Source organism: Dryobates pubescens, chromosome 20, assembly GCF_014839835.1.
Source record: "Dryobates pubescens isolate bDryPub1 chromosome 20, bDryPub1.pri, whole genome shotgun sequence".
Classification (NCBI taxonomy): Eukaryota; Metazoa; Chordata; class Aves; order Piciformes; family Picidae; genus Dryobates; species Dryobates pubescens.
This window is the reverse complement of record NC_071631.1, coordinates 14,676,496-14,689,814: the sequence shown is the minus strand read 5'-3', so window position 1 is coordinate 14,689,814 and position 13,319 is coordinate 14,676,496. Positions and strand designations below refer to the sequence as shown.

At 50.1% G+C, this 13,319-nt stretch overlaps 1 protein-coding gene across 1 annotated transcript; it reads left to right on the top strand.

Moving 5' to 3' along the window:
• Positions 1 to 1,807: 1,807 nt before the first annotated feature.
• Positions 1,808 to 11,118, top strand: NOTUM (notum, palmitoleoyl-protein carboxylesterase). Its single transcript, XM_054170786.1, has 11 exons — positions 1,808 to 2,424; positions 2,823 to 2,875; positions 3,021 to 3,116; positions 4,159 to 4,219; positions 5,115 to 5,173; positions 6,561 to 6,663; positions 7,452 to 7,643; positions 7,983 to 8,083; positions 8,182 to 8,329; positions 8,929 to 8,976; positions 9,087 to 11,118. Exons 1-11 carry the CDS (start codon positions 1,907 to 1,909, stop codon positions 9,391 to 9,393), a joined length of 1,686 nt encoding a protein of 561 aa, XP_054026761.1. The 5' UTR covers positions 1,808 to 1,906; the 3' UTR covers positions 9,394 to 11,118.
• The last annotated feature ends 2,201 nt before the right edge of the window (positions 11,119 to 13,319 follow it).

Genomic DNA, 13,319 nt, shown 5'->3' with positions numbered 1-13,319 from the left:
CAGTCTTTTCTCTGAAGAAGTAGCATGGAGTTTAGCAATCTTATCTGTCCTGCTTTCTTGCTAGTGGAACATGAGGTCTTAGAGTTGTTTATTCCAACTGTCCCACTGATCCTGGAGCACTTTAGACTTTCTCTTCAGACTTCATCTCTTAAGACTTTGTACAACCTACCCAGTTTCCAGCTGCTCCTCTGCTATAACTATTCCTAGTGATCAATTGCTCAGGCCTCTCCTGGCCAGTCAGAAAGAGATGTTAAGGGCAGTGTAAAAAAAAAGATATGCAGAATTATGCTGGGACCAAAAATGTACCAGGGCTAAATATGGTGTGTGTGTGTCTGTGTGTAGCAGTATGTTCAATTTCTTGACTTTTCCTGTCTTAAAGATACTGTGGGTGCTATCAGAACTTACACAAAAGTAAACATTTGGAGGTAAAAGTCTAGCTGAGGACAGAGGTAAGACCAAAAGTATATAGGAGTGGCTGAAAAAGTAAACAAACAAGACCCAAACAACACAGCAAGCAAACTGCAAACCCATGTGCAACATAGGTAGGCAATTCAGAGTTGAGGAGACACTCATAAAGGCCAAACATGCTAAAATATAGTTGCAGCAGCTGGACAGCCTTTGGAGAGCCTCTTGCTCCCCAAAAAACGCTCCATAGATTACACTATTCTCCCTTTTTTTCATCCCAGGTAGATTACTGTTGCCTGTACTTTCCCTGCTCCTCTCTGAAGAGTTGTCGAGGGGTGTGAGCTGTCTGTTTTGGAATCTAAAAGACGCAATTATTCAAAGAGTAGCATTTTGACTGTATTCCCTCGACTTTTAATACACAGGTCTGCGACAAGGGCAGCCTTCTTGCGACAGTCTTGACTCTCACAGAGAGGACGGACTCTCATCTAACAGGGACCCAACGTTTCTTCTCCAGGCTTCTTGGGAGTCACTGGAAGTGTCCTCCCCCCCAGCGAACGGAGAGCTGCCGGGGGTAAACGTACTGAGCCACCGGGAGTGAACCTCCTAAACTGCCAAGCGCAGCGTGCACAGTGCCCCCGCGGTGCGGAGGCTCCATCTGCCCCGTCCGCTACAGAGAACCGCTCCCGCCGAGCCGGGGCTGTGGAGGGGCTGCACTGGCAAGGACGGAGCTAGGGTCCAGCCGTCCCTTAATGCACGGCAGTAACATCCCGGGGTCGGGAGAGATTTGCTGCCCTCCTCGGTCACCCGCGGGCGCCTAGGCGGACCGGACACCGATGTCTCGGTGACAAATGACTCTGTCCCGGCTTCCCGCCGCTCCTTGAGAGCCAGAGCCACACTGGAGAACAGCACCACGGGACAATGCCCACAGCCACCACCGGACCGGCGCGGGGGGCCGGGCAGCAAAGGAGGCCGGGGGCTGCCCGGGGGAGAGGAGGCGACAATCCCGCGGTGGGGCGGGCTGCACCGCCCACACGGAGCCGGGGCGGGGCCGCCGTCGGGGCCGCGGAGCGGGGGAGGGGATGTGATGGTGGGGGGGGAAATTGGGGGGGCGGCACGGGCCGAGGGGCGCCGCCGTGGGGGCTGCCACGTGCGGGTCTTCACGGCCCGACCCCTGCGACCGGCCCCGGTCCCGCAGAGAGGCCACCCCGAGTCCCCACCGCCGCCGCCGCCCCTGCGGGCGAGCCTGGCGGGCGCCGCCAGCCGCGGCCCCGGCGCCGGCAGGGGCGGCGATGGCGGCGCCGGCGGCGGGGGGCGCGGGGCGCGCCCCGACGGAGCGTCCCGCCGTGCCGGTGCGGCGAGGCGCAGACCCCCCGCTCCCTCCGCCTCGCTCCGAGGGGGCGGAGGGCAGGGCAGGGCGGGGGCTGGCCGGCTGCTGCCCCACGCGGCGCCCGGGCTGGCGGCGCCCCCGGAGCGCTCCCCGCGCACTCCGTGCCCCTCTGTCATGCTCGCCGGCTGGGAGCGGGCGGCGGGCTCCTGCGCCGGCAGCCGCGCCGCCGAGCCCGCGCCGCCGGCGCTGTCCTCGCCGCCCTCGCCGCCCGCTGCCGACCCCCGTCCTCGCGGGCGGCGCGGCGGGGCGCGGCGGAGCGCGGGCGGTGCTGCCCGCCGCCTGGGGCTGGCTGCCGCCACGGCGAGCGGCGGGTGGCGGCGGGCGGCGATGGGCACGGCAGCCGTGCACCTCCTGCTGCTGCTGGGGCTGCTGCACGCCGGGCCCGGCGGCGAGGGCAGGAAAGGCTGGAGGCGGCGGGGCCCGGCGGCCCGCGATCGCGGAGAGGCGGCGGCGGCGGAGAGCTTCCCGCTGGACTTCACCGCCGTGGAGGGCAACATGGACAGCTTCATGGCGCAGGTCAAGAGCCTGGCGCAGTCTCTGTACCCCTGCTCGGCCCAGGCGCTGCCGCACGACCTGCGACTGCACCTCCTGCACAACGCCTCGGTCACCTGCAACGACGGCAGCCCGGCCGGGTGAGTCCCCGCGCCGCGTCCCGTCCGTTACGGCGCCCCTAGGCTGGCCCGCGCCGCTCGCTGCCGGGTCACCACGGCCCCGAGCCCTCGGCTGAGGCTCCTGCTCGTTGCGCGCGCCCCCCGAGCCCCGGTTCGGGTTCGCCGCGCGCGCCCCCGGTGTTGGCCCCCCGAGGGCTGTGGCGCCACCTCGCGGCGGCGGCGGGCGGCGCGGCGGCGACAGGTGCAGCGAGCGCCTCCCGGGCGGCAGCGGCGCAAGGCGTGTGGCTTGGCGTCCGCTACCCTGCTGCCGCTACCACCCCCGCGCTCGGCCCCGTCGCTCCTGCTCGAGCAGCATCAAAGCGCTGCGGCTGTGCCCGGCTCCTGCTCAGGCTGCGCCGCTTCTGTCTGTTTGTCCGCAGCTACTACCTCAAGGAGTCCAAGGGCAGCCGGCGGTGGCTGCTGTTCCTGGAAGGTGAGCGCCGGTCCCTGCATCCCCGCACCAGGCGGAGACGGGAGCGGAGAAGCAGCTATAGTCTGCCCCAGCGGGCTGCTCCCGAAGGGCTGCCCGCCGCGGGCCGGCGCCGTGCGGGGCGGCTGACCCTCTCTCCCCTCACCAGGAGGGTGGTACTGCTTCAACAGGGAGAACTGCGACACCCGGTACGACACCATGCGAAGGCTCATGAGCTCCCGGGAGTGGCCCGCGACGCGTGTGGGTGAGTGTCCCCCGCCAGACCCGGTGGGACAGCCCCGGGGAGCTAGACTTGGACGGTGCAGCTGCCCGCGGTATCAGTGTCCTTGCAGGCACATGCTCACTGCTGGGTGCCCATTCCTACCCCGGTGGCATCGCAGCCGCCCAGGGGCCAGGGGACACATGAGCACACACCTGTGTCTCCACTGTGAACCGGTTCAGGACACACAGATGCAAGCCTGTGTTTGGATACATGCTGGTTACTGGTGGGCAGTTCTGGTTATTTTAAACGCACACAGGTATTCACACCTGCTGGGGTCTGCAGAGCTGTAGTTTAGTGTTTTGGTCGATAAAGAGACTCTCTGTTTCTCCTACTCCTGTAAGAAGAGCTGTCCTGGGGCCTCTCTCCCTGTCAGGTGCATGTTATCATACACTGCTGGTTGCGTGTGAGTGTAGGACTGGCCCTGGGCATAGGGAGAAACCAGATCTGAGCTTTCACCTGGAGCTGCATGGTTCCACCTTTTCCCTGTGTGCAAGGGATAAATTCCCTATGTGGAAGCAGATGTTTGCTGCATATGCAAAGTGTTTGTAGCTCATGTATCAGGTGAGATTAGCACCCTGGATACCCACACTCAGGACCACCAGGCTCCTCGGTCAGCACAGAAGTGTTGAGCTTATTCTCTTCACTCTCACTGCCTACACTCCAGCTTTCTGAGCACCCAAACCTCTGTCATTCACACAGATCTTATAATCCTGGTACAGAGAAATTCACCGGTTCGGATTTGGGTTTTGGGGAAGTGCTTAATTGTAAATGTGTGTCACAGGTTCTTCTCAGTACTACAAGAGGTTTCTGAGCAGGCTTCATCTCTAGCATGAATCAAATCTGGAAAGTTACATCTGCCTAAAGGCAAATTTAGAAATGTTCCCTCTACTTCCCTTACCAATGTTTTCCCCTCATGGATGTTTGTTTTCTGTGTGGTCAGAGATCCTGCTTGAGGCTCATAGGGTTTCTCTGAAGTCACAGGCTGTTCTCTGTACATTTCTTGTTTCTTTGTGCCCATCTGCAGGAACTGGGATCCTGTCATCACAGCCAGAAGAAAATCCCCACTGGTGGAACGCAAACATGGTGTAAGGAGGGACAACGGAGGGAAATTAATTTACATTTCAACAGCATCTCCTGCCTTTTAGGCTGGCAGAAATGCTTCAGAGACAGATGAGGCGGACACTTGCAAGAGGAAATTGTCTGTTTCCACATTTGTTCTAGTTCAGTTCTAAGAAGTAGCTCTGGCAAGGTCTGGAGAAAGTCTGAGGTCTGATCTCCTTGACCTCATGGGGTGATCTGATGAATTAAAACTGAGGATAGCTTAGAGAGCCCTCTCAAAGAGCTGAGGTGGCAAATCCTGCCGTTGAGTGGTATGCTGATAGTGTGTTAGGCATTGTCAGTTTGAGGGGGGGAATGAGGAGCAGCTCTTCTGGTTCAGAGAAGAGAAATGAGAAAGTCACCAGTTTGTATATGCATCTATATGGGAGGGGACAGCAGAAGAGCAGGATGTTAATGTACATTCTGCAAGCCAGAACCAAAACTGGGAAGATAACTTAATTCCTACAAAAACCTCCAGTGGTTGAGGTCAGCATTTACGCTGCTTTGCTGAGGTCCTCTCATTTTTCATGTGAAAAAAAAGCGCAGAGATTTTCCTGGGGCAGGCCATCCACCACATCAGTGGGACAGCTAAGAGCAAAATTATTGGTCTGTCGTGTCCACTGAGTTCCATGCTTCAATTAGATTGATTAAAAGACAAATCATTTATTGGTTTACCTCAGTAAAACTGTCAGTGTCCAGGAGAAAATTCCAGGCAGTTGTAATTGTCACTTGGTGTGCAATAAGGTAAGTTGTCTAACTTGACAAGAAACTCTTCCCTCTTCCCCTCCCCAAGGTTTAATCTTCTTCCAGTTACTTGACCCTGTTCTCACCCCTCCTTGCATGTCAAAGGACCGTCAGTACTCACACAACTCTCTCTTACAGATTCATCCCTTATTGCTCAAGTGATGTTTGGAGTGGTGCCTCTTCCAAGTCTGAGAAAAGTGAGTGTTGCTGATGGGCTGTTGCTGCCCCAGACATCACACATGAAAGGATATGGCCAGACTTCTGTGAAATTACGTGAATAAAGAACAGGCTTTTTCTTGCTGAACGGCAGGAAAGAATATCGAGCTACGTCCAGATAAAACATCCTGATCTCTTTAGCTCAGGCTGTTTTGACATAGTTCAGAGCCCCTGCTTGCAGAGATGTTACACTGATGCAGTATGCAAGGATTAGATATAAAAAAAATTCCTTTTAGATGATTCTCCAGGTTCCAGCACACAGCAAATTAAATGCTGGAGCTGAGGAACCATGGTTTGTTGTATGTGACTTCGGCTTTGCTGATCTTGGGGGCAAGTGCCGTGAATTTAGTTCAAACTTCTGACAGGAGGATATTTGGCCTTTGAAAGGAACTGCCTGTAGGTTTCTTATGGGAATAAAGAATAATTTGTCTTATTATAGGCATTGCCATCAGCTGTCATTTGGTAATGACAGAGTTTAGGGAGTCTGCTTAAAGAATCCTCTTCCAGATTAAACTGGAGTTCATGCAGATGGAACTGTTCCACCTCTTGTGCTCCTCTGGGTTTACCAACTTACAGAGGATTGGTGCCTGGGGGCTTAGTTCTGCTCTTGTTTGTTCATTAAGAGTTTCTTTGACCAGAGTGTTAATACTGTTGATACTTGCTGCTGTGGACAAAGGAATTTGGCCTGAGATGCTCCACAATGTAGCACTGCAAAGGCAGAAGGTTAATGTTTTGCTTTGAGTTGATCTACAAGTTCTGGCCTTAAACCTGATCACTGAGAAACTGACCGCTCATGGTTAGCACAGATAGACCTTTTGTCACAGCTGGGGGCTATTTACTTCCTCACAGCTTCACACAGTTGTTCCTGTGAAGCAGTTAACACCTCAGCACAGGGCTGCCTTTCAGTGGTGCTGGGGAAGCAGTGGTCTGAGTGGGTAAAACATTGGGTGAAACCTTGCTTGTCTAAACTGGCTTTATGAATTGGGAAGAAAAGGGATGCAGTAAGTTGGAACTGAGATTCCAGGCGGTAGGAAGGTGTACTCATTCCTCATGTATGGACAAAGGGTCCCATCACCTTCCTTCCCGCTTTCCATGTTTTAAGTTTACTAGTTCCCAAGCAGTGTTGTAGGAAGGTGTGTTTACATTGCTGTGTATTCTGTTGACAATCTAAGTCACTTTCAGGGAAGCAAGTTTTGTATGGTGACAGGGGTGTATCTCTTCTTAGATCTACTTGATACAGGTGGAGAAAATATGCTCGGTTTTAGGTTCATAATGCTTTTGTAAGGTTCCGAAGCATTTGTTGAGAGGAAGCAAAAGTCTTAGCCTGGACAGGAAACAGTTTTGTTGACACTGAGCTCTCTCTTCCAGATGAATATGCCTTCATGGGAGCACTGATCATTCAGGAGGTCATAAAGGAGCTGGTAGGAAAAGGTCTTGGCACTGCAAAAGTGTTGCTGCTAGCAGGGAGCAGGTAGGTATCTACATGGTTTCCTGTGGTGGAGACAGGAGACTTCCATAGTAGAAAGCTGTTAGGGAAGAGGTCTCAGCAGCTCCTGTAAAATTTCTTCTAGGAGTACAGTAACACACAGGAAACTCTGTATCTTCTCGCTGTTCCCCTTTAAGTGGTGCAATGGGGGATGATACAATATCATTTCCTTGGCTTTTGGTCCAGGTACACTTAGGAGAAAATAACAAGAAGGTAAAAGCTTTGTATGAGGGAGGGAAGAGAGCCAATGTGTTCTTTCTTCCCTGCATCAAGAGTGCTTGCTGCTGTTGGCCCACACCAACATGTGAAGAGACTTGGGACATCTGATATAAAATGCCAGAGTTGCCCTGACGCAGGTGCTCTGAATCATGCTGTGTTGCGTAAAGCTTTGGACACTCAGTGTGTTACACTGGGGTGTAACGCAGAAGTTGCAAAGACTGAATTTGCCTGACTTTCAGATTCTTCCAGTTTTGGGGCAGCCAAACCCCTTGCAAGTGATATAAAGCAGATGTATCTCCCAAAAAGAAAGAATCAGAACAGGATTTGGTTTCTGGCATATCAGGTTCTTACAGGTTGTTACTCAGCTCTGTTTTTATTTGAGTGTTTGGCAAAGTGAGGGAATAAGGTAGTGACTGCCAGGTTAGCTGTGGATTGTCCTGTGGATAGGTGAAGTTGTTCATAGGGTGTCACTGCTGTGAGAGGATCTGTGCTCTAGCTAACCATGGAGTAGCTGTGTGCACTTCATGACTGCAGTGTTAATGTTGCTGTTGCAGTGCTGGAGGGACTGGAGTGCTCCTAAACGTGGATCGAGTGGCAGAGCAGCTGGAGGAGATGGGTTATCAAGGCATCCAGGTTCGAGGCTTGGCTGACTCCGGATGGTTCTTGGATAATAAACAGTATCGCAGAACTGACTGTATTGATACCATAACCTGTGCTCCAACAGAAGCCATCAGAAGAGGAATAAGGTACAATCAGATGCTCTAAAGTATGCTTCTGTAAGAAGTTGGGAGTGTGGAGAAAATCTCCTCCTCTATCTTCACTTGGATATTTAAAGAGAATTTATCATCTACATCAGTGGGGTTTTAAAAATTACTTTATTGGAAAAGAGAATAATTTGAAATACAGACATGCAAAAGAATGTGTGCAACTGGAAATGCTCTAAAATGTGTTGATGGGACTCTGTAGCCAAGAATGAATTCTGGTGACAGTAAGCTGGAACTATAATTAGAACAGACTGGGATGTGGAAAGGCCATTGTTACGACTTGAGTTGTGCCTTTCCTTCTCTAATTACTCTGTCTTCTAGGTATTGGAATGGTATTGTTCCTGAACGCTGTAAGCTGCAGTTTAAAGAGGGAGAGGAATGGAATTGCTTTTTTGGGTATAAGATTTATCCTACTCTTCGATGTAAGTATCAGGAGAGATATAGAATGGATTCTAGGGTTTCCTCTGTATCCACACCTAACTTAGAGCAATCCCTTTTTCAATTTTTTTTGTCTTCCCAGGTCCAGTGTTTGTTGTCCAGTGGCTCTTTGATGAGGCCCAGCTTACTGTAGACAATGTACACCTCACTGGCCAGCCTGTTCAGGAAGGGCAGTGGCTCTACATCCAGAATCTGGGTAGGGAGCTGAGAAACACCTTGAAGGATGTGACGTAAGTGTTTCACTGAGGGAAAACCTCACACGTGTGTTTGCTAAGAGACATTCTTGTCCAGCATCCTAGCAGAATTTTCAGATCTCTGCAGGAATGAGTGTTGTAAATTTGGTAACTATCAGTTTGTATGGAGAATCTTTCCTTTCTCATTTCTGGAGAAGTGCAAAGTGATCTCTAGCTTCACAGTTATCATCCACCCTTTGTTATCAATAGGAATGTGTTGTGGTTTTTTCCTTTCCTACCTCCAAGGTGAGGTCTGAGACTCCTTTCCATTGCACAGCCATTAAGCTCAGAGGGATGTTTTGAAAAGTACTGGTCATAAACCACCCAGAGGAGGAACCATTAGTGTGCCTTACCTGCTTCATATAAGAGCAGGTACTCAGGTGTCTGGTTGCAAATGCACACTGCTAGGCAGGATGGAGCCTCTTCTGAATGCATTCCACTCCATTGGGGTTTCATATCACAATAGTCATTGCTGGGTTTAAAACTCTTGCCAAGGGCATCAAAAATTCTGCCCTTTACCTAGTCCGGAGGGTTCTATTTTTCAGGAGTTACTTTGTCCTTCCAAGACCTAATTCGTGTTTCTTTTTCTCCTTTAGTGCTAGCTTTGCTCCTGCCTGTTTGTCTCATGAGATCATTACACGCAAGTGAGTGCTTTTGCAGATTCTATGAAAGGTCAACAGGGAAGTGGTAGGGGAATTACCCACTGCTGACAGCCTGCCCCTGATGATGCAATCCGTATGGTTTGTCTTTTCAGTCACTGGACAGACATCCAGGTGAAGGGGACGTCACTACCCCGTGCCCTGCACTGCTGGGATCGGAGCCTACACGAGAGCAACAAAAACGGGAAGGCCCCTCTGAAAGGCTGCCCAATTCATCTGATTGACAGCTGTCCATGGCCTCACTGCAACCCCTCGTGCCCCACTATCAGGGACCAGTTCACAGGGCAGGAGATGAATGTCATCCAGTTCCTCATGCACATGGGTTTTGATGTTCAGAAGATGGCACAGCAACAGGGCCTGGAGCCCAGTAAACTTCTGGGGATGCTCAGCAGTGGTAACTAGGAAGGGGTCTTCAGAGGGGCAGAAAGATTAGATCAGGAGGAGACTAAGCCCTTCTCCCACACTTTCTAATCTTCTTCCTTACGCTCATGCAGGCAGACGCACGCTCACACCCATGCATGCTCAAACCTGTACACGCCCACGTGCTCCCACACTCTTGCACACTTAGGATGTGTCACGAAAACAAACAAACAAACAAACAAAAGACAATTTCTTGCTTACACTATTTGACTGGAACTCGTTACCTCCAAACTCCAGGGCTCAGTTTTGGCCATTCACATCCTCTTCCTGTGTTACACAAGGCAATCTGATACAGGGAGTAGCAAAGCCATAAATAGCATCAATGAGAACCTTCCCCAGATCTAAGACTTCTTCTCTTGCCATGAGTTTTACATCATAGACTCGATTCAAGTGGTGGGAAAAACAAAACAAAACAAAACGAGGCAAGCACTGGATTTCTTTTGTCCAACTAGAAGTGAAGGAATGATTACATGACTTCCTGGAGGTCAGCATCTCATGATGAGTCATAATGTACAAACCCAGGACACGTGCTAGGGATGGACTCTCTTGTACTCAATTTACTTTTTGTATTATTTTATTAAATGACTTTTTAATTACTTTTTTTTTTTTTAACTAAGCAAGAAATATAAATGATATTGTTTTGTAACATATTTTTTTTTAAATAACGAAGAAACCTCTTTGCTACTTTGGCAATGTGGACATATTTATTTTAATATGTAAAATGCTATTTATAAGGGCTGACCGGAGAACCATACCTATGTCTTTGTAAAGTTGTATATGCTGCTCATTCAGATGGGTTATCCTTATGATCACTTGTGCCTGGGAGAGGGCTGAGGGTGGTATTGACATTTTTGTATTAATTAGACTTCTGTCTTCCCCTTGCAACGTGCTTTGTCGTCGTTTCTCTGATGAAGAGGTTGTCCTGTGAGGTCTTAAGTACAGAGACTTTCACCCAGCAGCCGATGTTTGCATACTTGCACAGCATTTTCAGCATGACTGATTTGCCAGGTGGTCCAGGGCATTGCATTGTAAGATGCAAGGAGATCTGGTTTTGCAGCAAAGCCTCTATTCTAGTGAGAGAAATGTTTGATCAGACCATCTGTCCTGTCTTAAAATGGGGAGCATTTGGAACATAAAAGGCAGAGAACAAGACAAGCACCAACATATTTCTATTCTTCTAGTCATTTGCAAACACACCCACCTCAGAACATAGAGAATCCCCTTTGATGGTAATGGGAGGAGAAGGAGGGAGGGATGAGGAATGTGTGACTGAAACTGGAACTAGGGAGAGGCTGTTCCTTAGAGGGGAAAGCACAGAGGCAGCCCCAGAAAAGCTTTAATCTGTAGTGTACTGCAGCTGGTGTGGACAGCCTTGCACAAACAGCATTGTTCACGTCCATTCCACACAAGTTGTCAATACCAACGTTGCACTTGCTTGCACTTGTGTCAGGTTACACTAAGTGTAGGCCACAGAAAATTGGGGCCTCATTTTAGAAAAATTCCATGCACATTCAAGATAGGTCTTGTCAGGTTGAAGTGGTAGTGCTGTTTGTAAGATCCATTGTCTTGAGTGAGTAAACACAAAAGTGAACAAAACTGCAGCCATTTGGTTATCTTTCACGGGCTTCATCAAACAGTTGGGCAGTAGCACGCAGGAGGTTAGCTGTCCTGCTGTGCAAGATGGGTTTTATAGATGTTTAAAAAGTATCTAAAGAAAAATAAAAAAGGGAACTGCAGGAAACCTCTTCAGTGGAGTTTTTCTGTATCAGTCTAGGGATTCCTGATACCCTTTATGTGTTACAGACTTGGGTATTGAAGTGTTCTGGTTACATTTTTTTCTTGCCATTAAATTGAGAGGCTTCTTTCAGTGCAGACAGCATTTGGAAAAGCATTCAGGAAGATGGAATTCCTTTGAGGGCTGGAGTCACATCCAAAGTGCTGATACTTGGAAGAGTAGCCAGAACTTCTGCTTCATCAGTTGGAAGCACCAAGTGAAGTTGCTGTGTGTATCAGTTGTTTGCAGGAAGACTATACACAAGATGATGCTCTTGTAGATACGACAAGTGCCATAGGCTGTATCCAGACGTGTGTTTCCACTAGGAAACAGCAAAGTAGAAATACCACTGTTGAAGTTTGGAATACTTTTTTTTCCTGAAAACATTAATTGAAAGGTTAATTTCTAAGAGGCGAAGAACGATCACATGGGATGTTTTCCTTGCAAGTACAGGAAAAATCCCTGGGAGTCAGGGATCACTCTTTTGGCTTAGTGTGCCTCTGTGACAAGGAGAAGTCTTGGAAATATTTTTAAAGGGGAACTTGGCTAATTTATTAGAAAAATTATACAATGTGGTTTCAAGTCGTAGCTGGAAACTGGCATCTGTAGGAAGTCATTTCCAGCTCTATGCTTCCTGTACTTGTGCAATAAATATAATTTTCCTAAGCCTTTGTCAAGCTGGCACTTCTAAGTTCATCCCCAGTGACATCTGCTCTCTGGAAGCCAGTGGCAAAAAGGGGCAAGACTGGAAGAATTTGGTACCATGTGTTTGTACTCTCAGATCTTATGACTGGATGAGATGCTTTCCCTCTGAGAGGGAAAAATTGTCTCCAAAAGCATCACATGATTGAGCCAGAATTAAAATGCAACCAAGAAGTCAAAGTCTGATAGCAAAGTATATGGATTTACACTGCACAACTTACAGGTCCAGATGTGGGCATCAGGCACATAAGGTGGCCCTGTGCCTCTCTGCACTACAGGAATCACAGCTAATGAGCAGGGCCTGAGAGACTGCCTTACCCAGATCACTTGTTAGCCCTCATGGAGGAGCACTGCAGTTCCGGTAAGTAATTCACACCAAACCTGGTTACAGTAACAATGAAGACCACAGATGATGCTGTTCTGCCAGTCTTACCAACTGGAGCTCCATGCTGGAATAAGGGCAGCTGCAAAGAGGAAGTGCCACGCTGAAGAGAGGACAGGCACAGAAGGGCTGCTCTGGGGAAAGGTGCCCCTTTCCTTGGACAAACGACGTGGAGACAGCATCATTACTGTGAGAACACTGCAAGAGGATGGTAGCAGCAGTGGTATAGCATTGCTGCTGCTTCCTCCTCAGTTCTACAGCATCTGCTGCAGCTATGGAGCTGCTGATCAAGCTTTTGCCCCACCCTAGCCCTTTCTACTCTGTCCTGGCAGCACACTGCCTATGTGGAAACCAGGCTAAAAATCTGGATGGTTTGGTAGCCATGGTCTCTTCTGTACTGTCTCGCTCTGTAAGAAGCTGTGTCTTGCCATTTAGGAGCTACTGGTCAGATGTGTGGGTATGTGGGCTCCTCAACATTCCTTGTAATTGCAGAGCTGCTGTGGCATTCACCAGCAAATGTCTGTGGCTCTGGGTCTCCCTTCAGAACAAACCTTCAACTGTTTAGGCAGAGCCTGCTCAGCAGAACAGGGTCTCAGAGGAGCAGTGCAACAAGCTGAGCTGATGGGGTGCAAGAAGTAGTGGGGTTTTAGTTCTTTAGTTATTTAGTGCATACACGTTTTTAAAGTGAAAATAAAATTCAAGTGCTTTAGCAGTGCATTTGTATGATGCTGGGAAATGAGACAGCTGGCAGCACCCGGAGGCCCTGAGGACCCACAGAAGCCAGAGACCTGCACATTCCAACCCAACACCCCAGCAGAAGGCAGTGTCCATCTGGTGTTCTGCTCCTGGCAGCTGTTCATTCTGGGGACCATGGCCCTCAGCTGACACTACCTCCCAAGACACCATTTCTGATGGGAACCAGAAGCCTGGCAACCAGCACCAGCTCTGCTCTGCTCTGCTCTGAGCCCAGACATCATTGATGCATCACAGTGTGCAGGGCAGCTGTAGGGGATTGTGGTGATCAGCCTGTGGCACCAAGGCCTTGATATG